Source organism: Schistocerca nitens, chromosome 2 (genome assembly GCF_023898315.1).
Source record: "Schistocerca nitens isolate TAMUIC-IGC-003100 chromosome 2, iqSchNite1.1, whole genome shotgun sequence".
Taxonomy (NCBI): domain Eukaryota; kingdom Metazoa; phylum Arthropoda; class Insecta; order Orthoptera; family Acrididae; genus Schistocerca; species Schistocerca nitens.
Genome location: NC_064615.1, coordinates 395,871,406 through 395,898,863, shown reverse-complemented (window position 1 = coordinate 395,898,863; position 27,458 = coordinate 395,871,406). Strand labels below are relative to the sequence as shown.

General features: G+C 39.5%; 1 protein-coding gene across 3 annotated transcripts in view; it reads left to right on the top strand.

Annotated features, from left to right (window-relative positions):
- The window catches only part of LOC126236240 (ATP-binding cassette sub-family C member 4-like), a 352,061-nt gene that overhangs the window by 212,595 nt on the left and 112,008 nt on the right, over positions 1-27,458 (top strand). For all 3 annotated transcript variants that reach the window (XM_049945384.1, XM_049945382.1, XM_049945383.1), the window contains 2 exons: positions 7,255-7,437; positions 17,617-17,831. In XM_049945384.1, the coding sequence (XP_049801341.1) occupies positions 7,255-7,437; positions 17,617-17,831 (398 nt within the window). The remainder of the gene's footprint in view (positions 1-7,254; positions 7,438-17,616; positions 17,832-27,458) is intronic.

Genomic DNA, 27,458 nt, shown 5'->3' with positions numbered 1-27,458 from the left:
CTATTACTTTGAGATTGAACTTAAATATTTTACTTCACCTAAACAAATTTCTCATTGTGTCACAAATAATAATTTATAGTAATGGTAATACACTCCTGGAAATTGAAATAAGAACACCGTGAATTCATTGTCCCAGGAAGGGGAAACTTTATTGACACATTCCTGGGGTCAGATACATCACATGATCACACTGACAGAACCACAGGCACATAGACACAGGCAACAGAGCATGCACAATGTCGGCACTAGTACAGTGTATATCCACCTTTCGCAGCAATGCAGGCTGCTATTCTCCCATGGAGACGATCGTAGAGATGCTGGATGTAGTCCTGTGGAACGGCTTGCCATGCCATTTCCACCTGGCGCCTCAGTTGGACCAGCGTTCGTGTTGGACGTGCAGACCACGTGAGACGACGCTTCATCCAGTCCCAAACATGCTCAATGGGGGACAGATCCGGAGATCTTGCTGGCCAGGGTAGTTGACTTACACCTTCTAGAGCACGTTGGGTGGCACGGGATACATGCGGACATGCATTGTCCTGTTGGAACAGCAAGTTCCCTTGCCGGTCTAGGAGTGGTAGAACGATGGGTTCGATGATGGTTTGGATGTACCGTGCACTGTTCAGTGTCCCCTCGATGATCACCAGTGGTGTACGGCCAGTGTAGGAGATCGCTCCCCACACCATGATGCCGGGTGTTGGCCCTGTGTGCCTCGGTCGTATGCAGTCCTGATTGTGGCGCTCACCTGCACGGCGACAAACACGCATACGACCATCATTGGCACCAAGGCAGAAGCGACTCTCATCGCTGAAGACGACACATCTCCATTCGTCCCTCCATTCACGCCTGTCGCGACACCACTGGAGGCGGGCTGCACGATGTTGGGGCGTGAGCGGAAGACGGCCTAACGGTGTGCGGGACCGTAGCCCAGCTTCATGGAGACGGTTGCGAATGGTCCTCGCCGATACCCCAGGAGCAACAGTGTCCCTAATTTGCTGGGAAGTGGCGGTGCGGTCCCCTACGGCACTGCGTAGGATCCTACGGTCTTGGCGTGCATCCGTGCGTCGCTGCGGTCCGGTCCCAGGTCGACGGGCACGTGCACCTTCCGCCGACCACTGGCGACAACATCGATGTACTGTGGAGACCTCACGCCCCACGTGTTGAACAATTCGGCGGTACGTCCACCCGGCTTCCCGCATGCCCACTATACGCCCTCGCTCAAAGTCCGTCAACTGCACATACGGTTCACGTCCACGCTGTCGCGGCATGCTACCAGTGTTAAAGACTGCGATGGAGCTCCGTATGCCACGGCAAACTGGCTGACACTGACGGCGGCGGTGCACAAATGCTGCGCAGCTAGCGCCATTCAACGGCCAACACCGCGGTTCCTGGTGTGTCCGCTGTGCCGTGCGTGTGATCATTGCTTGTACAGCCCTCTCGCAGTGTCCGGAGCAAGTATGGTGGGTCTGACACACCGGTGTCAATGTGTTCTTTTTTCCATTTCCAGGAGTGTATATTCAAAAGTTGCAGTCAGTGTCTTCATTCACATTCCATTGGTTTTAATCATTTTAGTATTAGGCACACATCTTGGTTTGCATACTGGAAAAGGGTGCAACCTCTACCAGTCAGAACAAACCTACATCTACATCTCCATGTATACTCCACAAGCCACCTCATAGTGTGTGGCAAAGAGTGCTTTGTGTACCAATGACACTTCCTTTATTTCTGTTCCAGTCACAAGTGGTGTGATTGATGGTAAGCGTCCATGTTGGCTTGAATCTCTTTGATTTCCTTTTCTCGGTATTTTTTGTTGTCTCTTCTGGGAAAATACACTCTTGGAACTTTAACAGTAAACCATGCTATGATGCAGAATGTCTTCCTTGGAGTGACTGCCATTGGAAATGTCTGAGCATCTCTGTGATACTTTTGTGCTTGCTAAATGAATCTGTACAAAAACATCCTGTTCCTCTTTGGGTCTTCTCTACTTCTTCTATGAATCCCACTTGGTACAGGTCTCAGACTGATGAGAAATATTCAAGCACTGGTCGAATGAGTGTTTCGTAATCTACCTCCTTTGAAGATGAACTAATTTTCCTGAGGATGCTTCCAATGAATCTCAGTGTGGCGTCTGCCTTACCTGTTATTAATTTTATGAGGCTGTTTCATTTCTAATTGCTCAGTATGCACACTCCTGTAGATATTTTATGGAAATAATTGCTTCCAGTGGTTGTTCTACAACTATGTAATCATACAATAATGGGTCTTTCTCTCTATGTATATAATATAATAATCAACTACTAAATAACACCAAAAGCTAATACCAATAGGGGCCATATTTATCCCCTGACATCACATTTCTGACACTTTATCACAACAAATCATACTAAAAGACGCATTTTAGAGATATCTTTAATGCAGTGTATGTTAGCTTCATTACATGCTTAATGTCTGTTATGTTTTCAATTTTAAACTTCAGGTGTTTAATTTTTTTGTGTTCAGCCCATAATGTCCATGAATTCATGAGATAAAACAGTGATGTCTCCATGACTTCATGGGTCTTGTGAGGTTGTTGGCTGACAGAAGTAAACTATGCAGCCACCACCTTGATTATATGTTTGGTAAGCTAGTATACCTTATTTGTTACTTTTCACATTTGTATTCGTGTATTATGAAAATATACAGTGCCAGTGATGCACCACATTAAAGACCTCTCCAAAACACACCATTTTTGAGTATGGCTTGTTGTAGTAAAGGGTCAGAAAAATGTGACATCAGTGACGAAACATGTAGCCACCCATTTTCTAGCAATTCATGTACTAGGCTAAATAAGTAGTTAAACAAAAGAATTTCTTCATATAGCCTATTAATGCACATTTTACTTACCTCAATTCATTTGTTTCTAGTGCTGTGCTGAAAAATGATCTACGACCATTTCCTTAAAATTTGGATGATTGAGTAGTTGAAACTTCCTGGCAGATTAAAACTGTGTGCCAGATTGAAAATCAAATTTGGGACCTTTCCCTTTCACAGGCAAGAGCTCTACCAACTGAGCTACCCAAGAATGTCTAACAACCCATTCTTACAGCTTTACTTTTGCCAGTTCCTCCCCTCTTACATTTCAAACTTCACAGAATATCATTATGACACTTTGCAATTACAGGGCACAGTTCCTGTGGATATGCATTGTGTATCTCTAACTGAAGCAGTTTCCATTGCCTTCTGCACCCTCATGCCATTGATCATTGCCAATTCTTCTTCCTTTTAGGGGCAGTTTCCCACCCCCATGGCATGAGAGTGTCCTGAACCTCTGCCTGCTCCCCTGCTCTCTTTGACAGGGCCGTTAGAGGAATGAGAGTGACTTCTTATGACAGAAGTCTTCAGCCACCATTGCTGATGACTTTTCTTCAAAATTTTAGGCTGTTATCAGATTGATATCCAGGAGCCAGAGCATTCTGATTGCTAGTGGAAGATGTTACTCCTCCATCTAGCAGTGATTAATTACCTGTCCTTCTCAAGATCTCAAACTGTGTACCAGATTGAACCCACCCCACTACTTCCCAACCACTATGACAAATTCAAGATTATTCCATGCAGACTATGAACAAATCCATAATCAAATCAGAAGCCATACACCAACCTCAAAATCCTGACAACACCCAGATGAATCTGATTTCCCAAAGCACATTATCTCAGATGCAATTTCCAATCATATTCCACTCAAAACTATGTACTATAACTGTCTCACTGTCCCTCCATGTGCTCTTGCCCAGCTACAAGAATTCCATTTATCTAAAGAGAATCCTTCATACTGCTAACTGTGTCATGCTCACACACACTTGACAGCTCCAGCAACACAGTCAGTTACTTATAAAGTAACAACTTCGGCATTGGCACATGACATGCACTAAACTGAAGAAATACCTGTAAACTCCACAAAGTATTGGAAAAGTTCCATAGGCTCTCCAGAAACAACCCCACTCCCATATATCCCAACCTATGTTAACAACAAACCATTTCCTGACAACCTCACCAAAGCCAACAGCCATTTTTTATTCAACCTGAAAAACACAGTCACCATCCCATATTACCCCAACTTTGATTATTCAGTGATTTCCTATGTATATGAACATACCAACATAGTTATCCCACCTCTCACACCAAAATACCAGTATACGAGAAATTTATTCATGATTGCGAACACATTTCATGTATTTCATAATGGCTGTAGCAGCCACAGGGCCTGTTCCTTTTGACATGCATTCATGTCCAAATGAACATTGCATAATAATTCGTAAAATTCCAGTATTTACACAGCACAGCACAGCACTCCACGAACGGAACACACCAACAGCTGGAAACATTATGCAGATGCTTTCTAAAAAATGAAATACTGCACCTGGTCATAATCAAATTACCAATCACCACCTCAAGTAATGTCCCAGAGCCTATTACAAAGCCCTTGCCACCATTTCCAAAACCATCCTCTACACAAATTATTGCCCAGAGCAGTGGAAAATGGCCAAACTTCTCCTCTTCCTGGAGCTGATAAACCAGACTCAAATATCTCATCCTATCAATGTCTCAGCCTCACATCAGTTTTCAGAGAAATTCTCAAAGCCAAGCGTGGCCAGTGAATCAATTAGTACCTTGCAACTCACTTAATCATTCCCAACACTTATTGCAGCTTTTGTCCAACTATTACATTGACATTTAACTTCTTTACCTTACCCACTTTATCTTCTGCCAACACACCTTCTCCTGTGTATTTCACCCTACTGTCTCAAGGCTCTATCCTTTCAAACCTCCTTCACTTATTGTACACTGCAGATATTCCCAAATGACATCTCCTCACCTAACTCCTGCACTATGCTGTGAACAACACCTACCTAACCATTTCCCAGACTCATCAACTCTCCCAAGCCTCCCTCCAACACCACTTGCATCATCTCTGGTCAGGTGATGTAATGTGTGAAAACTTCAGGTAAATCCACAGAAAAGCTGTCACCATCTTTGGTTGCACCACTTTTTGTTTACATCCTCTAAATTTCTGTCCCTCCCTTTACAACTGATCCATCCCTCTGACTGATACAGTAAAGTGTGTAGGACTAACCCTCAACAGAAAACTAACATTGAATACACATCTCCTTAACATCCAACACTAAACTCAAAACTGACTAAAGCTACTGAAATTATTAACAGGCCACATCTGGGGGCTGCATCTTTCTACAATAACTCTCACCCATAAATGCTGCATCTGCCCCATCATCATCTATGCCAACATTTCCTGTATCTGTGTCTCCTCTAAAATTTGTACCTGAAATCTGGGAAAGACAAGCATCCACCTTCCTTTCTGAATCTGCTTACTTTCCCCACCTTGTATCCTGTATCAACTCATCTGCTTCCCTCATCTTCTTCTCTTCCTAAAACTCCTTCAGATCCAATACATGTATTGCTAAACCCAGCTGTAGCACCCAATATCCCACCCAATAATCACAAATGCTGGTATTCTGCTTCTCCATTACATCTATATTCCACCTTATGTACTGTCATGCCTTATCTAGCCTCTTCTGTTGGAAATTCAAATGACTCCCACCCACAAATCATGAAATCCATCCCAAGATATACCCCTCTACCCAACCTCAGTTACAATGCGCAACCTAACACCATGCTTCCATTTTCTTCTCTCCCCCTTGCTGACTTTTAACCACTGTCTGTGTTACCACAGGAGCCCATAGTCATACTCATCATTCCACCTCTGTCATAACCATGATTGTTTCCATACGTCATTAACATCACCATTACACTATAGCATCATTCACTTTATCATCAGTGACCGTATTTTAAATGCATCATAAAATTACATATAAAGTTTTAAAAAGTAATCAGCATTGTTCACCAATGTTTTCTTTTTTTCCCTTTAAGTCTACATTTATTGTCATCCATTTTTAAGAAAAAATCATAAATATTGTCCATAAATTTTGACTCATTATTCATGTGGAAATATTCAAAATGCATACTGATAATTTAAATTCTGTAATACATTACTGTGAACTATATTTTAATATATATTTTGGGGTGGCTCTTCCTCAGAGCCTTTAACTATAAGCCACACCTGGTCAACTGGGAGGAGCACACCACAGAACTGCTGAAGCATCTTAACAAATCTCTGTTTGCAATGCGAATTTTGTCAGACATAGGGGATATAAAAATGAAAAAGCTGGCATACTATGCTTACTTTCATTCCATAATGTCATATGGGATTATTTTTTGGGGTAATTCATCAAGCCAAGCTAAAGTTTTCCGGGCACAAAAACGTGCAGTGAGGGTTATATGTGGTGTGAACTCAAGAACATCCTGCAGAAGCCTGTTTAGGGAACTAGGGATACTAACTACTGCTTCCCAATATATTTATTCCTTAATGAAATTTGTCATTAAAAATATATCACTTTTTCAAACCAACAGCTCAATTCATGGAATCAATACTAGAAATAAGAATAATCTTCACAAGGATTTAAAGTCACTTAGTCTTGTACAAAAAGGTGTGCATTATTCAGGAACACACATTTACAATAACTTGCCAGCAGCCATAAAAAGCTTAACAACCAATGAAATTCAGTTTAAGAGAAGCCTAAAGGATTTATTGGTGGCCAACTCCTTCTACTCCATTGATGAATTTCTTAGTAAAACCAACTGATTTGTATATAAGTACAACATAACTTCTGCACAATTTCAGTGCAGTAATGTGTTCATTGAAAATTTGTGTGTGTGTGTGTGTGTGCTAGTATAATCTAACTTCTGCACCATTTCAGTGCAGTAATGTGTTCATTGTAAATAAGTATTACAGTAGTTGTATTACCTTATAAATAAATAAAAAACTTTTTTATTTTAAATTCAGTGCATTAGTATTTGTAAAATGACTCTTAGTGTTCATTAAAAAATGACGATCATTCCACTTGGGACCTGTGGAATGGTACATTAGCTTATTTGTTTTAGTTCTAAATATTTGTCATGTATTGTTGTTTTTCTGACATGTTCCACATCCTGGAGGACCTCCTCACTACGGATCAATTGGAATGAAAGTAAATCTAATCTAATCTAATCTAATCTAGATGTGACAGTTAATTTTGTCTTTCTACTACAGATGATCAAAGTTTATACATAGTTGTTATTGAATAGATGATAAGACACATAGATGAAAAGATTTTGTATGGATATCATCAAACAATAAAGAATTTGGTACTTTTCCTACAACAGGGCAAAATACAAATTCAAGGATTATATAATGATATTATCCACAACCCAGAATATGCAATGGTACTGAGTCTTTCAAGAGACAATGCAGATAATGAAGATCAGTCTGAAGGGAAGAAACCATCACAAACATTCGGTAGGCAGCTTTCGAGGCTCTCCAGGCAAATATCTCGAACATCAACATATGTGAGTAACACAAAGGGACCCAAATGTTTGTCTATTTTGAAAGAGTTAACAGTACTTTTTGAATACGTCAGTCATGTACAGTGATGAGGTTTATATATATATACGTCAGTCATGTACAGTGATGAAAAATAGAGGGAAACATTCCACGTGGGTAAAATATATCTACAAACAAAGATGATGTGACTTACCGAACGAAAGCGCTGGCAGGTCGATAGACACACAAACAAACACAAACACACACACAAAATTCAAGCTTTTGCAACAAACAGTTGCCTCATCAGGAAAGAGGGAAGGAGAGGGAAAGACGAAAGGATGTGGGTTTTAAGGGAGAGGGTAAGGAGTCATTCCAATCCTGGGATGGAAAGACTTACCTTGTTGTTGTTGTTGTGGTCTTCAGTCCTGAGACTGGTTTGATGCAGCTCTCCATGCTACTCTATCCTGTGCAAGCTTCTTCATCTCCCAGTACCCACTGCAACCTACATCCTTCTGAATCTGCTTAGTGTATTCATCTCTTGGTCTCCCTCTACGATTTTTACCCTCCACGCTGCCCTCCAATGCTAAATTTGTGATCCCTTGATGCCTTAAAACATGTCCTACCAACCGGTCCCTTCTTCTAGTCAAGTTGTGCCACAAACTTCTCTTCTCCCCAATCCTATTCAATACCTCCTCATTAGTTACGTGATCTACCCACCTTATCTTCAGCATTCTTCTGTAGCACCACATTTCAAAAGCTTCTATTCTCTTCTTGTCCAAACTGGTTATCGTCCATATTTCACTTCCATACATGGCTACACTCCATACAAATACTTTCAGAAACGACTTCCTGACACTTAAATCTATACTCGATGTTAACAAATTTCTCTTCTTCAGAAACGATTTCCTTGCCATTGCCAGTCTACATTTTATATCCTCTCTACTTCGACCATCATCAGTTATTTTACTCCCTAAATAGCAAAACTCCTTTACTACTTTAAGTGTCTCATTTCCTAATCTAATCCCCTCAGCATCACCCGATTTAATTTGACTACATTCCATTATCCTTGTTTTGCTTTAGTTGATGTTCATCTTATATCCTCCTTTCAAGAAACTGTCCATTCCGTTCAACTGCTCTTCCAAGTCCTTTGCTGTCTCTGACAGAATTACAATGTCATCGGCGAACCTCAAAGTTTTTACTTCTTCTCCATGAATTTTAATACCTACTCCGAATTTTTCTTTTGTTTCCTTCACTGCTTGCTCAATATACAGATTGAATAACATCGGGGACAGGCTACAACCCTGTCTCACTCCTTTCCCAACCACTGCTTCCCTTTCATGCCCCTCGACTCTTATAACTGCCATCTGGTTTCTGTACAAATTGTAAATAGCCTTTTGCTCCCTTATTTTACCCCTCCCACCTTCAGAATTTGAAAGAGAGTATTCCAGTTAATGTTGTCAAAAGCTTTCTCTAAGTCTACAAATGCTAGAAACGTAGGCTTGCCTTTTCTTAATCTTTCTGCTAAGATAAGTCGTAACGTTAGTATTGCCTCACGTGTTCCAACATTTCTACGGAATCCAAACTGATCTTCCCCGAGGTCCGCTTCTACCAGTTTTTCCATTCGTCTGTAAAGAATTCGCATTAGTATTTTGCAGCTGTGACTTATTAAACTGATAGTTCGGTAATTTTCACATCTGTCAACACCTGCTTTCTTTGGGATTGGAATTATTATATTCTTCTTGAAGTCTGTGGGTATTTCGCCTGTCTCATACATCTTGCTCATCAGATGGTAGAGTTTTGTCATGACTGGTTCTCCCAAGGCCATCAGTAGTTCTAATGGAATGTTGTCTACTCCCGGGGCCTTGTTTCGACTCTAGTCTTTCAGTGCTCTGTCAAACTCTTCACGCAGTATCTTATCTCCCATTTCATCTTCATCTACATCCTCTTCCATTTCCATAATATTGTCCTCAAGTACATCGCCATTGTATAAACCCTCTATATACTCCTTCCACCTTTCTGCCTTCCCTTCTTTGCTTAGAAATGGGTTGCCATCTGAGCTCTTGATATTCATACAAGTGGTTCTCCTTTCTCCAAAGGTCTCTTTAATTTTCCTGTAGGCAGTATCTATCTTACCCCTAGTGAGACAAGCCTGTACATCCTTACATTTGTCCTCTAGCCATCCTTGCTTTGCCATTTTGCACTTCCTGTCGATCTCATTTTTGAGACGTTTGCATTCCTTTTTGCCTGCTTCATTTACTGCATTTTTATATTTTCTCCTTTCATCAATTAAATTCAATATTTCTTCTGTTACCCAAGGATTTCTATTAGCCCTTGTCTTTTTACCTACTTGATCCTCTGCTGCCTTCACTACTTCATCCCTCAGAGCTACCCATTCTTCTTCTACTGTATTTCTTTCCCCCATTCCTGTCAATTGTTCCCTTATGCTCTCCCTGAAACTCTCTACAACCTCTGGTTCTTTCAGTTTATCCAGGTCCCATCTCCTTATATTCCCACCTTTTTGCAGTTTCTTCAATTTCAATCTGCAGTTCATAACCAATAGATTGTGGTCAGAAACCACATCTGCCCCTGGAAATGTCTTACAATTTAAAACCTGGTTCCTAAATCTCTGTCTTACCATTATATAATCTATCTGATACCTTTTAGTATCTCCAGGATTCTTCCAGGTATACAACCTTCTTTTATGATTCTTGAACCAAGTGTTAGCTATGATTAAGTTATGGTCTGTGCAAAATTCTACAAGGCGGCTTCCTCTTTCATTTCTTCCCCCCAATTCATATTCACCTACTATGTTTCCTTCTCTCCCTTTTCCTACTGACGAATTCCAGTCACCCATGACTACTAAATTTTCGTCTCCCTTCACTACCTGAATAATTTCTTTTATCTCATCATACATTTCATCAATTTCTTCATCATCTGCAGAGCTAGTTGGCATATAAACTTGTACTACTGTAGTAGGCATGGGCTTTGTGTCTATCTTGGCCACAATAATGCGTTCACTATGCTGTTTGTAGTAGCTAACCTGCACTCCTATTTTTTTATTCATTATTAAACCTACTCCTGCATTACCCCTATTTGATTTTGTATTTATAACCCTGTATTCACCTGACCAAAAGTCTTGTTCCTCCTGCCACCGAACTTCACTAATTCCCACTATATCTAACTTTAACCTATCCATTTCCCTTTTTAAATTTTCTAACCTACCTGCCCGATTAAGGGATCTGACATTCCACGCTCCGATCCGTAGAACGCCAGTTTTCTTTCTCCTGATAACGACGTCCTCTTGAGTAGTCCCCGCCTGGAGATCCGAATGGGGGACTATTTTACCTCCGGAATGTTTTACCCAAGAGGACGCCATCATCATTTAATCATACAGTAAAGACTTACCTTAGGGGGAAAAAAGGACGGGTATACACTCGCACACACACACATATCCATCCACACATAAACAGACACAAGCAGACATCTCACAAGCAGACATATTTAAAGACAAAGAGTTTGGGCAGAGATGTCAGTCGAGGCGGAGGTGAAGAGTCAAAGATGATGTTGAATGACAGGTGAGGTATGAGTGGCGGCAACTTGAAATTAGCGGAGATTGAGGCCTGGTGGGTAACGGGAAGAGAGGATATATTGAAGAGCAAGTTCCCATCTCCGGAGTTCGGATAGGTTGGTGTTGGTGGGAAGTATCCAGATAACCCGGACGGTGTAACACTGTGCCAAGATGTGCTGGCCATGCACCAAGGCATGTTTAGCCACAGGGTGATCCTCATTACCAACAAACACTGTCTGCCTGTGTCCATTCATGCGAATGGACAGTTTGTTGCTGGTCATTCCCACATAGAGTGCATCACAGTGTAGGCAGGTCAGTTGGTAAATCACGTGGGTGCTTTCACATGTGGCTCTGCCTTTGATCGTGTACACCTTCCGGGTTACAGGACTGGAGTAGGTGGTGGTGGGAGGGTGCATGGGACAGGTTTTACACTGGGGGCGGTTACAAGGATAGGAGCCAGAGGGTTGGGAAGGTGGTTTGGGGATTTCATAGGGATGAACTAACAGGTTACGAAGGTTAAGTGGACGGCGGAAAGACACTCTTGGTGGAGTTGGGAGGATTTCATGAAGGATGGATCTCATTTCAGGGCAGGATTTGAGGAAGTCGTATGCCTGTTGGAGAGCCACATTCAGAGTCTGGTCCAGTCCCGGAAAGTATCCTGTCACAAGTGGGGCACTTTTGTGGTTCTTCTGTGGGGGATTCTGGGTTCGAGGGGATGAGGAGGTGGCTCTGGTTATTTGCTTCTGTACCAGGTTGGGAGGGTAGTTGCGAGATGCGAAAGCTGTTGTCAGGTTGTGGATGTAATGGTTCAGGGATTCCGGACTGGAGCAGATTCGTTTGCCACGAAGACCTAGGCTGTAGGGAAGGGACCGTTTGATGTGGAATGGGTGGCAGCTGTCATAATGGAGGTACTGTTGCTTGTTGGTGGGTTTGATGTGGACGGACGTATGAAGCTGGCCATTGGACAGGTGGAGGTCAACGTCAAGGAAAGTGGCATGGGATTTGGAGTAGGACCAGATGAATCTAATGGAACCAAAGGAGTTGAGGTTGGAGAGGAAATTCTGGAGTTCTTCTTCACTGTGAGTCCAGATCATGAAGATGTCATCAATAAATCTGTACCAAACTTTGGGTTGGCAGGCCTGGGTAACCAAGAAGGCTTCCTCTAAGCAACCCATGAATAGGTTGGCGTACGAGGGGGCCATCCTGGTACCCATGGCTGTTCCCTTTAATTGTTGGTATGTCTGGCCTTCAGAAGTGAAGAAGTTGTGGGTCAGGATGAAGCTGGCTAAGGTGATGAGGAAAGAGGTTTTAGGTAGGTTGGCAGGTGATCGGCGTGAAAGGAAATGCTCCATCGCAGCGAGGCCCTGGACGTGCAGAATATTTGTGTATAAGGAAGTGGCATCAATGGTTACAAGGATGGTTTCCGGGGGTAACAGATTGGGTAAGGATTCCAGGTGTTCGAGAAAGTGGTTGGTGTCTTTGATGAAGGATGGGAGACTGCATGTAATGGGTTGAAGGTGTTGATCTACGTAGGCAGAGATACGTTCTGTGGGGGCTTGGTAACCAGCTACAATGGGGCGGCCGGGATGATTGGGTTTGTGGATTTTAGGAAGAAGGTAGAAGGTAGGGGTACGGGGTGTCGGTGGGGTCAAGAGGTTGATGGAGTCAGGTGAAAGGTTTTGCAGGGGGCCTAAGGTTCTGAGGATTCCTTGAAGCTCTGCCTGGACATCAGGAATGGGGTTACCTTGGCAAACTTTGTATGTGGTGTTGTCTGAAAGCTGACGCAGTCCCTCAGCCACATACTCCCGACGATCAAGTACCACGGTCGTGGAACCCTTGTCCGCCGGAAGAATGACGATGGATTGGTCAGCCTTCAGATCACGGATAGCCTGGGCTTCAGCAGTGGTGACTGGACTGGACCAGACTTTGAATGTGGCTCTCCAGCAGGGATACGACTTCCTCAAATCCTGCCCTGAAATGAGATCCATCCTTCATGAAATCCTCCCAACCCCACCAAGAGTGTCTTTCCGCCATCCACTTAACCTTCGTAACCTGTTAGTTCATCCCTATGAAATCCCCAAACCACCTTCCCAACCCTCTGGCTCCTATCCTTGTAACCGCCCCCGGTGTAAAACCTGTCCCATGCACCCTCCCACCACCACCTACTCCAGTCCTGTAACCCGGAAGGTGTACACAATCAAAGGCAGAGCCACATGTGAAAACACCCACGTGATTTACCAACTGACCTGCCTACACTGTGATGCATTCTATGTGGGAATGACCAGCAACAAACTGTCCATTCGCATGAATGGACACAGGCAGACAGTGTTTGTTGGTAATGAGGATCACCCTGTGGCTAAACATGCCTTGGTGCACGGCCAGCACATCTTGGCACAGTGTTACACCGTCCGGGTTATCTGGATACTTCCCACCACACCAATCTATCCGAACTCCGGAGATGGGAACTTGCTCTTCAATATATCCTCTCTTCCCGTTACCCACCAGGCCTCAATCTCCGCTAATTTCAAGTTGCCGCCACTCATACCTCACCTGTCATTCAACATCATCTTTGCCTCTTCACCTCCATCTCGACTGACATCTCTGCCCAAACTCTTTGTCTTTAAATATATCTGCTTGTGAGATGTCTGCTTGTGTCTGTTTATGTGTGGATGGATATGTGTGTGTGTGCGAGTGTATACCCGTCCTTTTTTCCCCCTAAGGTAAGTCTTTCCGCTCCCGGGATTGGAATGACTCCTTACCCTCTCCCTTAAAACCCACATCCTTTCGTCTTTCCCTCTCCTTCCCTCTTTCCTGATGAGGCAACAGTTTGTTGCAAAAGCTTGAATTTTGTGTGTGTGTGTTTGTGTTTGTTTGTGTGTCTATTGACCTGCCAGCGCTTTCGTTCGGTAAGTCACATCATCTTTGTTGTTAGATATATTTTTCCCACATGGAATGTTTGCCTCTATTTTTTATATATATATATATATATATATATATATATATATATATATATATATATATATACTATTACTGAAATCACTATATTTTAACATAAAAGGCATAAAGTAAATGACATTTTAACAATTATGTCTTCATACGCTGGATTATTCAAACTGTTTGGTGTGGAAGAGATTGGTTCAAATTAATAGTTTTATTTGGAACTTGGTATCATAATACCCATAGAAGAGTGTCTGCTGTCAAAACAGCTCAGACTGATACACTAACACTCGCACAAACTCTTAACCTAGATGGATCCCAGTAATTATTTAAACTGATGTAGTTTAGGAAACCATTCCTAAAATGTGTGCATAACCCATTGCCCTCTGTTTTTTAATATGTAATAGCACCCTATTATCAGGCTGGCAGGCACTATTAATCTACAATTTTTTGTTGTATTTATTCATCTATGTATGATCTTACAATGCTAAAGAATTTGTCATCACAATACAATGAAAATAAAGAGCTCAAAAGAATGTATACACACAGAATATACTCTGAAGTATGTTTTTATGAGGTTAGTATTGGACAGCATCTAATGTTAGTAAATGGAGGACAGTAGGTGTATACAATTGTTGAATGATGCTTTCCCTTAGAATGTCTGATTACATAACCTTACTCTTGAGTTTTGAATGGTTGGAAAATATCCGAAAACATTAGTATAATCACTTCTATGACAGACCTCACATTGAAATTCAGATATCTGCTAAATAGTGTGTTTTCCCATATAGTATTTCTGTCTAATTTTCATATAAATTTAATGCTGCTAACACTACTGCAACCAACTTCAAAGTCTATATGAGCAAATATTAACAGTGATATGTCAACTCTCTAAACCATTCTTCATTCATATATAAATATAGCATCCAGTTTCAGTATCATTTGAAATCTCTGTGTTCATTTATGGGTATACTCTGCAAACTGAAGCACTGAAAGAATAACTGCTCAAAGTCTATGTGCACACTGTTATTAGTCTAATCTTATCTTGTCTTCAAAATACTTATTAGATTCCTAGATTCTTCATTTAAAGCGGTTTATTTATTTATTTATTTATTTTTTAAAAATTTTTTTTTACTGCTTCCTCTGGACTGATACTATTCATATATACAGCCATTCAGACACTCAGCCTAAACTCTCTAAATATCTAGCATACTCACTGCTTCTTTTCTTATGATATTAATTGGTTTAGTTCTCAAAAGTAAGCACTTTACTCACATGGTACACACATACAAAATTCAGTACCACCAAAAATATTCATCACTTGTGCCAACCTTTTTATGTCTTGCTTGGAGATAGATTTCTAGGAATCCCAGGATTCCTGATACTACTGGGTTCTTTATCAGCCTTGTTCAGTATGTGATTGAGATTTCTGAATTTTTAATCAATGCTTTCACACTTTTCTTAATATAAAATTTATGCAACCTTCCTCTATACAATGCCTCAGTTAATCAACATTAAATCAAGCAACAAGCAACAAAAGAAGTATTCAGCATACATAGTGCTGGACATAATGTCACATTATGTGTTTTATTTTCACAAAACACATCAGTTTTAGATAGTGAGTACACAGAATACAATTCCTCCTATCACCTGAGAACAGGCCTGGCAGTTGAAAAGATTTTACACTAAAATGAAATGTATAACCTCACTGCATATCCAAATATACAGGGTGTTTGAAAAAGAACACCCTACTTTTAAGTATAAATTTAATGGGGAAATTAATGAAAAATTACATCAATGATTACATATCATGAAAGAGAATTCTTTCAATTTTTTTTTATGTTAGTAGACTTCAATGTGGGATCCATTTGTTGCTCTGCACACGACGAGACAATTTTCCATTTCTCGCCATGTATTCACAAACATTTCAGGTGTAACTCTCTCAACCACCGCAGTAAATCTTTCCTGTAAATGATTGATGTCTCTGATCTTTTCACTGTACTCAACATTTTTATGTGGCCCCAAAATAAAAAGTCCAGCAGGGTTAAGTCTGGGCTTTGTTGTGGCCAAGATATTGGGCCAGCCCTGCATATCCACCTTCCTGGAAAGCAAGTGTCAAGAGCTTCATGCACATGATTACTGTGCCTTCTTGTTGGAAAAATGCAAGCCCCTTTTCTGCCTCAATGTTGTCCAGTTGGGGAAAGATGCACTCTGTCGACAAGTCACAGTAAACATCCTTGTTCATTGGTTTTTCTACAAAAATGAAAGGCCTAATCACACAATCTTCCATCAACTCACACCAGACATTAACTTTCCGAGGGTCACGTTGCTGAATAACTTCATGTGGATGCTTTGCCACCCCCCCCCCCCCCCCATCCCCCCTCCCCCCACCCCCCAATTCTGCAGTTATGATTAACTGTTCCACTGACAAGAAATGTAGCCTCATCAGAAAAGAGAATCCTTTTTTAAAAAAATGACATCATCATCAATTCTGTGTAGAAAGTCAACAACAAACTCATACCTTTCGATTTTATCAGTAGGTTTTATTTCATGTATCAGTTGCAATTTGTAGGCATGCAACTTAAGTCTTTTATGCAGAACATCATACACAGTATCTTTAGGCACTCCTAATTGTAGACTACGTCTGGCCAGTGACTCCTTTGGGCTCCAAACACATGAAACATGGATGTGTTCAACAACGTCTTCAGAAGTTCTCGGTCTACCTGGTTATTTTGCTTTTAAAACACTACCGATTTCCTGAAAGCCTTTAGCCAATGACAGATAGTTTTTGCTGTAGGCGGTTCACCACCATACTGATGTCTAAAATTATGTTGCACTGTCATAACTGACACAGTTTTCACCAGCTAAATAACACACTGCACTTTCTGTTGCGGAGTACACATTGTTGCTGAATTGATCTGCACTGCACTGCATGTATGCCTGGATTGAACTTAGGGAACAGAGGGGGAAAAAACAAAAATGGCACTGGTGCTGTCTCAAGGTCAAGCAGACCTGCCAAATGCAGTGGAGCCAAACTTGGAGAGTTAACAAATCAAACACCATGAACTAGAATAGTGCATGTATCTTTGTAGAGATTCTAGGACACATTAAACCTAGAGAGTTATTTTTTAAACACACTGTACTTTTATTGTATTTTATTCAGGAAATGTTTGAAAGCAAGTAATAATGTTTACATTTTCCCAATACTCTTACTCCTTTCTTTTCAACAGTCATCAATTATACTTTTTGTATAGTATTGGTGTGAATAAAACATGTTTCTGTTTTAGGAATTAATTCTTTCTACAAACACTTTTTCATACTTATCAGTGCCCATACAGCATGCAAACTACCTGTCACCCTATATCACAGTTACTCTTCCAGCCCCATAAGAACTACACATAGTCTTGAGAAATACTTTCACAAAGACCAGAGGAATATTTTGCACATGACTGTTGTGGCCTAATATGAATTTGATAGGGTGCCTCTTAAAAAAGGTTATGCCTATTTTAAATTATACAGAAACAAAATGTCTCCTCTGTATGCTGGTCTTATACTTGATGCTGTAAGAGAACAAATTACTTGGTATGTTATTTTTCTTATCATCTTAAAACAGAGGAAAGGGAAGAAACTAAATATTTTTTTAGCCTTGCTGATACCCTTCATGTTCCTATAAAGTAATAGAGTTCATTATTTGTTCAAGAGTCTGTCTTCATATCATGGATCCCTGATAGATGAAGAGGAGGACGAAGAAGCACCAGACATGATAGAAGCTACAACTAAAGGAAAGGTGAAACAGTCACCATACACTGGCTATTTCAGGGCTGGAACCAACTACTTTGTTATATTTCTGATAGCCATACTCTTTGTTTTGGCTCAAATACTTGCCAGTGGAGTTGATTACTTTGTTTCTTACTGGTGAGTTGAGAAAATTTACATTGACAGTCATTTATTACAGCTATATGTGAGTGTTTATGTGGAATAGAATGAGTTGCCATAGTTACATTCAGCTGATGGAGACAAGTGTATCTGTCATCAGATCTTCATCATATTGATTTAAGATGTGGCTGTAGCTCTACTAAGATCAAGATTCTTATTGCAAGTTAAATTTGCTCAACTGTTTTACAGATCACATCTTATATTCCTCCATGTTAACCTGCATCTCATGAATAGCCACATTAAATATGCAGTAAATATTAAACCTATGTACAAAGAACAATATCTGCTATTTCAAAGTTTACATCCACTTTATATTACCCATTCGTTCTCTACAACATTTTCTATTGAGGTACATTTATTTCCTCTAATTATGGTTTTCTTTTCAAACACACTGTCCTTCACATTAGTGTGTACTTGTCATGTAAGCACCTAACCAATTACATCCATTGTATTTGCTGTTCAAAGATTTGACAAGGCCCTTCAGAAATAGCATATGAGCATTCCATGCATTACATAACCAGTGGAAAAGTGCTTCTGTAGGAGCACAAAAAAGGCAAATATGTTTCTCTTTAAAAGACCCTGACAGAAAAGTGAGAACCAGCTGTCTCAATCCTCATTCTGCCTTCCCCTTACTGAGACTGGGCAAAATGATTTAGAATGTTCTGTGTTGAAGGAGCATAAATATGTTTCCTTGTAGCAAAGGCTCCCTATTCAGCAGCTCCCACTCACTGCCGCTGTCTGCACAGGGCATTCGGAAATATCCATTACAAACTTATACGGCATATAAGGGGTGTGAGTACATAATATTTTGAATAGGAACCTACATCCGGAAACATACCATTTCCATTCTACGACAGTTTCAGTTCAGATGTGTAACATGTCCACATCTGCTGACAGCAAAAGAAAAGTCCCAGAGTTGCTCGTCCAGGTGTGCAGTAGGGTAGACAAGATGATGTATACTACAACTGATGACCACCTGATGTCACTTATTGTCTGATTTGCTGTAAGACCTATTCAATGCCTGTGCATGTAAACATGGTTCCATACACATTTTGGAAATACACAGTCATCCTCCTTGTGTGTGGTGAAGCTTGAGGTAATGGAAGAGCTGTTAGTTGGCTGTATCATGACCATTTTCCACAGTCTAGCATGCCATTGCATAAACTTTTTCCCCATGTTGTGCAATGGTGAAATGAAATGGGTACATTCACCGTGAGGGGGCAGGGCTGTGGTGCCCCATGGGAAGAACTCGAACAATTGCAAGAGCAATGGTTGTTGGTCACAGTATTGTCTGGGATGTTCTGTGTGAGCAACAATTACATCCATACCACATACAAAGGGTATGTGCTATGGGTCCAGCCAATTTTCCACAATGTCCAATTTTCCACATTGTGTTCACTACTGCATGTGGTTCCTACCCTGCTGCATTGACACACCCCTGTTCCCACACTGAGTTATGCTAACAAATGAATGTAAGTTCACTAGAGACCATCTTCCAAATTTGCAAAACAGCCATGTCTGGGCAGACAAAAACCCCTGGCCACTTATGTTTAGGGATTTCAGCACAAGTTTGGTATTAACATGTGGGTGGATATTCTGGATGGTTATGTGATTGGACCATACCTCCTTCCCTCAAGCTAACAGTTCATGCATACCTGATCTTCCTACAAAATGTATTGGTCCCATTCTTGGAAGCTGTGCCAATGAATTTCCATCAGGAAAGATGATTTCAACATGATGATGCACCACCTCACTTCTCACGCATGGTTTGGAGATGTATTAATGGACAATATTGTGAAAGATGGATAGCCCAACGTGGTCCAAATGCACAGTCACCAGAATCACTGGATTTAAGTCCTTTGGATTACTTCTTGTGGCATCATATGCAAAGTTTAATTTAGGAGGCTCCTGGTGGTGTGAGTTCTGGCTGATGCACTAGAAACTGAAGAGACACCGGGGTGGTATAACGTCCTGCTCATTGGAATATAACAGTTTCCAACTTCACAAAATTTATTGACAACTGAACTGCATACTCGTCACATTAACAAAAAAACTGACTGACATACTTCACAATCTCTCACTGACTAACAAAACAACAACTCAACAACTCACTTGCAGCTTTGCTGCATTGCTTTATATAGAATTTTAACAATACATTTCAAAATAACCCATTATTAATTTTGTACAATTTTGATGTTACAATTAAAATGTGCAAAATGTAAAGATACTAACGTTACAGCTGAATAAGGTATAAAATACAATATCGTATTACATAAATTTTTCAGTATTATCTGTAATTTTAAATATAAAAAATCAATCTGAAATGTAATTGGAATAATGTCTCTTGTATTATTTTAGTTATGTAATTAATTACAGTTTGGATTTGGTTACTAACATTCAATGACAGTACAAATCTTATGCTTTATCTGACTAAATACGTAAAATTTACAAATAAGGCCTCAAATTCTGAAAATTGGAAATTTGTGTGATGTAAACAATTGGAGAGTTAATTAGAAATGTAATTACAAAGGTTATTAATTACAGAGTAGGACATAAAAATAGCTAACAAATGAAAATACATTGCTTGGTAATAACTTTTAAGCCATTTCTCAAGATAATGATGGTCTCTGTGTCAACCCGCCAATCAACTGCAATTAAGGTAATCAGAGGCACCAGCCACTTATGCCAACATTTCCACAGCCTCTTAATATTTGCCGCCAGGTATTTAACACTTCAATTTCTTGATTAAACATCTAACTCAGCACCTGTACATAATTTTGTTAATGACAAAAATCCCCTGACAATCATGATAATATACGTCCTTCCAGAACATTCTATATGCTTTCACAATGAATATCAAGTGTTTTAGCAAATTGGACAGAATGAAAGTTTATACTAGAACATGCTTTGTAAGTACAATGTCTAATGTTGGTGTTTGCCATATCAAGCTGCTGTTGTCAAGCATCAGTACTGTTTGTTGTGTCTGAACTTAGGATATAATTTTATAGCACTAACACAACACTTTTAGGAATAGCGATCTTCTTCCATTAATATCTAAAAGATGACTCACAGCAACAACAAAAACTTCAAAGAGTAAAAACATGGAAAACAAAAGAAAATCTTAGGAGCAAAGAAATTCACAACACAGAACCAAGCACCACCATAGGAGAGGAGAGGAAACACAGTTCTGATTTATTTACTTTAACACTTACCCCCAAATCAAACTGTGATGCACTAAACAACTTTTAAATAAAAAACAAGAGATCAAAACACATTAATTATGAAGTCCTATCTTGGTACACATTGCTTTAAATTTGTTTGATTTTAAAGGCATTGTAAACATGTCACCAAGTTGATTTTCAGAACACATATATTCTACATTGATAGCCCCCTTTTGATAGAGTTCACACACAAAATAATACCATACTTCAAAGTGCTTAGAACATTTGTAGAACTCTGTGTTTTTCACTAGTTTAATGGCATTTGCAGTGTCAATGAACAATATTGGTGTGTTTCTTTTTCCACTGATCTCCAACTGCAGTCTGTTGAGCCATACTAACTCCTTGGTTCCTTCACTTTCAGCAATGAACTCCACTTCAGTGGTGGATAGTGCAACTGATTTCTGCAGTTGAGGTGTCCACGATACAACCATATCACCAATCATTGAAACAAAACCATTTGTTGATCATCTTGTTAGAGTGTTGCCAGCAAAATCAGCATCAGCTTAGGCACAAAGTTTACCACCAGATGAAATATAGAAGAGACCTATGTATGAAGTACCACATAGATATCTGAAAATACATTTTACAGCATTCCAATCAGAAGAAGTGGGTTTAGCCATAGATCGAGCAACTTTTGAAACTGCATATTAATGATCCCACAGACAAACAATAAGGAAAGTTGTTGTCAAGAGTATTGCTATATTCACTGTCTAATTGTTCATTATCACATGGAGTTTTTAATGGTTTTGAATCAGCTGTGATAAAACGATGTAGAATTTTCACAGTGTATGCTTGCTATGAAATAAACTCTCATTACTCTATTTGCATACCTAAAAATGAGTCTAAGGATCCCACTGTTATTTTGAATTCAGACTTTAACATGGCTATAAATGAATTCACCACACTTTCAGTTGTTCCTGCGATAAGACCATTTTTTCTCTTGAATGAATGAAACTTATTATTCCAGCAACGAGGTGATTGCTTAAGTCCATACAATGATTTCTTGAGTTAACAAACATGACCTGCCCATCATCGAAACCTTCTGGTTGAGCCATGTATATTTCTGTACCCAAGTCACCATATAAAAATAGAGTTCTAACGTCAAACTGAACAAGTTTCAAATTTTCTTCATCTGCAATCACTGTTACAACATGAATAGCATCATAATGAGCAACTGGACTAAACATTTCATCACAATCAAGCCTGGCTCATCAAAACATACCACACACAACCAAGTGAGCACGGTGTCGATCAATCAATCCACCAGGCTTATATTTAATATGAAGCACACATCAATTATCGATAACATATTTTTCTTTAGGCATTTCTGCCAAGTCCCAGGTATCATTTTCTTCAAATGCCTTCATTTCTTCTTTCATCGCATTAAACCATTCATTGGAATTACTACTATCCATAGTTTCCTTGAAGTTTGTTGGTGCAAGCTCTTCATGGATTGCTTTTGTCAGGCAAACTAATGCATTTGCTTCTTGAGAGTGGTGAGGCAGGTATCCTAATTTGTAGTCACTAAGTTTTACTGGCAGACATATTTCATGAACTGGATGTCAATTTGGTAACTTATTCAAATATTCTTGGTCACTAGTTTCAATCTGATAAACAGTAGATTCCAATTCAATCGAATTTTCAGTCATACATAGCTTTTCTGGTTGAAAATCAACATTGTGTGATTTCATCACATGATGTTTTAACAGAGTCCACATCTTGTAACCATCTTTGTCATTCACTTAGTCAATGAAATGACCAGGTATAGCCTTTTCATCAAACTTTGAACGAAATTTCTTTGGCAAATGAACATAGTGTTTTGATCCATAAATTCGTAGATAGTTAAAGCCGTTAAACACTTTGCCAGTCCACAATTTGAAAGGTGTTTTACCTTCAACACTTGACTTCCCAGTATGATTGAGTAGAGTAATGGCTGTGTCACATGCATGAGCCCAAAATGATTAGCTAACTTACTAGACATTAACACTGGGTGAGCTAATTCAACTATATGTCAATTTGCTTGTTCAGCAACACCATTCTGCTCAGGAGTGCCTGGACACATAAGACAAAACTCAATACCACAGTCTCATAGAACAGCAGTTACCATGTTACAATTAAACTCTCCTCCACCATCAGACCAAAGTACTTTTACCTTATGACCAATAGCATCACACTCCTTCGAAAATCTTTTCAAATTGTTAGCCACTTCAGATTTATTTCACATGAAATATATCTGAATGAAACGAGAAAAATCATCTTTGAAAATCACATAGTAACGAAAATCATTTATAGAGTCAACAGACATTGGTCCATTAACATCTGGATTGATCAACTCACTGACAGTTTGTGGATGATCCCTGCGATGGCTAAATGGTTTACAGTGGGATTTGCCAAGAACACATCCATCACAAAATGATGTGGTATCAGGGCACTTAACTGATGTTTCAAAACATGAGAGCACATCTTTGTACATGATGTTTATCTTGATGACCGAGTCTCTCGTGCCAACATTTTAGTTGTTCTTCTGAAGTTGCTAAGTTAATCATTACTTGATCCGGAGGACAAACTCACATGTTCATAATGTATATTGAACCAACCAGTCTTCCTGTTGTGACTATTTCACTACGTTGCTGAATGATAACACCTTTGTTATCATGTCACATTGTATCCATGTTTTGTAGCTTGATGGACAAAGAAAAGCTGGTATCTGACATCAGGTACATACCAAACATTTTCAAGCAAAGCAGGTGTGCAACTTTTGTTTATGAATATTTCAATATAAATACTGCCAGTCCCATGTGCAAAAATAACTTATTTGTCAACTGTTTGCACACATCGTGGAATCGGAAACTTTTCGAATGTAGCGAAATGCTGTTTATTTGGTGAAATATGATGTGTCGTACCAGAGTCCAAAATCCAAGAATCTGCACTATCAAAATTAACATGAGACAACAGATTATTGGCTAGAAATGTATTTGGTTTGGGGCTCACTTTTAAACTGGAACTCAAATTGTTATTGTTGTTAGCTGTTGCTTTTGCTTCTTCTGCGGCTATGCACTTCCGGCAGTTTGCGATTATATGTCCAGCTTTCTTGCAATACAGACACATACGACTATCTTTCTTCTATGACTTACTCCCCTCTGTTGCAAATTTCTTCTGTTTTTGATGTTGCTCATTCGATTTTGATTTTGTGTAGAAAGCACCAGCTGCCTGTGTAGCTAGCGAATTCTCAATCGAATGCAAATTCTCAATTAGAAGCTGTGTTCTGCTCAGGTCCAGGAACATGATACCAGGTTGATCTGTAAAATTGATATTCGGGTCCTATTGTTTTGAAAATACTATGGTGGAGTAGTGAAAGGGGCAAAGTTGCATTTGTATTAATTTTGTTCAGTTCATTGCACAAGTCACGAAAAATGTTCGCAAGTAGCGACATGTGTTTAGTTATAGACGTGACATCATCTCTTGAAGTTTCAAATAAACAATCAAACACCATATGTAATCGCTGCAATGGAGATTGATCATATACTGACATAAGGGTATCCCAAGTTTCTTTGTGTCAGTCTTCTTTCTTACGTGAATAGCAGGTTTCTCATCAAGCACCATTCCAATGATACCAGCTGCATGAACATTGTCCTGTTGCCAGCGCTCATATGCATTGGACAGTTCTTCTCCTTCCACTAATGACGGACACTGATATGTAGCATCTGTAATTGAATAAAGAGGACATTCCTTTAAACAAAGCTGAATCTGTCATTTCCATGTTTCCCACTGATCTTCACTTGACAGTTTGAGAATGTTTGTATGACTGATATATAGTCTGATGAATGAATACCATAATTCTCAGAGCCTGGAGAGTTCAAACCTGGGCCCATAACTTGTTGTGGATGAACTTATGATATAATTTTATAGCCAGAACACAACACTTTTAGGAACAATGTTCTTCTTCCTTTAATATCTAAAAGATGACTCACAGCAACAACAAAAACTTCAATGAGTAAAAACATGGAAAACAAAAGAAACACTTATGAGCAAAGAAATTCACAATACTGAACCTTCACCACCGTAGGAGAGGAGAGGAAACACAGTTCTGATTTATTTACTGTAACACTGTTCTGTTACATACAGTATGCTGGGCTCTTTTTGTTTTGAAATAATGTAAACCTATAATATTTAAGTGTTAATATAAAAATATGTGTTAAGTGATAAATGTATATCTTGTTATGTTTCCTTTTGAATTGTTACCTAATAATTGTCCTGTGTCATGCCTAATTCAGTTTCTCAAGCAGAAATGGATGAGTTAAACATTTGAACTGAAACCATCATGGAACAGAAATGATACATTTCTGGACATGGGTTCCTATTAAAATATTATGTACTCTTTCCCCTCTACAAAACCTAGAAGTCTGTAATGGGAATTTCCAAACACCTTGTATATGTCTCTCTCCCATGTCTCCTTTTTCTTCCCTTAATTTACAGTATATCCCACTTTCACAGTTTGCTCTCTCACATACACTGTCTTCTTTTGTATTTCTTTCCCACTGACACTCACTCTACCACACATGGGAAGTTTGGGGTGGTGGAGGTGGGTTGGGGGGGGGGGGGGGTTGAAGTTGGCTGGTCTGGGAGAGTCCATACTGCCTTATTATTTTCAATCCACTATCTCTCACTGGCCATCAGTGTCTACTCTCTCTTTGGCTCCACTGCCATTGTCTTCATCCATCCGTCTTTCTGTTTCACTGCCATTTTCTCTCTCCCACCATCGCTGATTCCTCTCTTTTTCTCTCCCACTGGCACTGTCTCCTCTCTTTTCCACCATCAAGGTGTCCCCACTCCTTTCTTTCAGCATAAAGAAGCACAAATTTGTTCAAATGCCAAAATTTTTGGTGTGGAAGGCAGAATGAAGATTGGAAGATTGAAGCAGTTGCTTTTCCACATTTCTATCAGATTCTTTTAAAAAGGAACATAGTCATCTTTTTTGTGCTTCTACAGGACCATTTTTCCACTGGTTGTCTTCTTTTCCCTTTTATAGCAGGGTGTTCTGCTTATATAAAATGAATTTAGTAGGTCAGTTAAGTTTTGACAGTTTATTAATATACTTCAACACACATATATATACTTTGACACAAATCAAGAAAAAATAAGTATGCATACATAAGGTTAACGCAAAATAATTTGATTTTCATGCTTTCTGGATACTTAACTCATCAATCGCAATTCATCAAAAATGCACTGCTTATGATTTGTATCTTGAAAGAGTAAAAATTTTATTAGTAACATTTTTGTATATTTGCAGTCTCTCCAGTTTTGCGTCATTTTTGGCGCTCATTTTAAGTTATTTTCTGACATGTGAAGACAGACCCTTTTTAACCCATTTTTTGTCATTACAATACTAATTTGGACATATTTGTACTGGCATGAAGTGCCCATTATACAGAGACAGTGCATTATAAAGCTTTATTGGAGAAAATATGCTTACTGAAAACATAGTCCAGTAAAACCAGAATCCTTGCAATGACCAGAGAACCCTTGCCATGTGTTAACCACATCAGTTAAAACTACATTTATGCCTCAGACTGGATATTATGTCCATACTGTATATTGTATATGCATAACTTTGAACCTCTGAATCTCGGTAATGGAGAATAGTATCAAAAAAGTATCAAAGTTCCCCAAGAATATCATTTTAAGAACAATGGTACAAATTTTGATGACCTGCCATGAATAGAAATTATAGGAGCAGCCGTTCCCCAATCTGTACTTTTTGTACCTAAAATCATAGTTTTTTGAAGTTTTCTCAAGACCACTCATGAACAAATGTTGCTTTTACAAGCTGCCAAAGGTCCACCCTAGATCACACCTAATGCAAAAGAATCATCTGATTTGCTCAATATGTCTGGGCTGGAGAAAGTATGTAATGTTTAAATTTTGACCCTATACAGTAGAATAGTTACAGTATGCATGTTCTTCCAAAAGGTATACACACAGTTGTGAGGCCAAGAGCTACATAAAACTACTTGGCCCTACATAAAACTACTTGTCCCCTTAGGTCTGTGATAACAGAATTTGAAATATGACTCCTTGAAAAATTATATTTTTGAGTGTGGCATTTTAGAACATACTGGTCATATCTGTATATGTCACAACCTTCATTGAGGCTATGATTTCATTAAATTATGAATTAAAGGGCAATTAGTATCATACAACACTCTGTATTTTCATTTCAGTGAAATATTTCAACAGAAATGAAATATTTATGGACATAAAAGTTTTCTGGGTATGGCACCACATCATATTGTATAAAACTATGTCTAGAGAAAAACCAATGTTTTGGCCGCAGTTGCGGCAGCCTTCTTCTGGGTCTACAGTAGAAAACTTTTATGTTGAT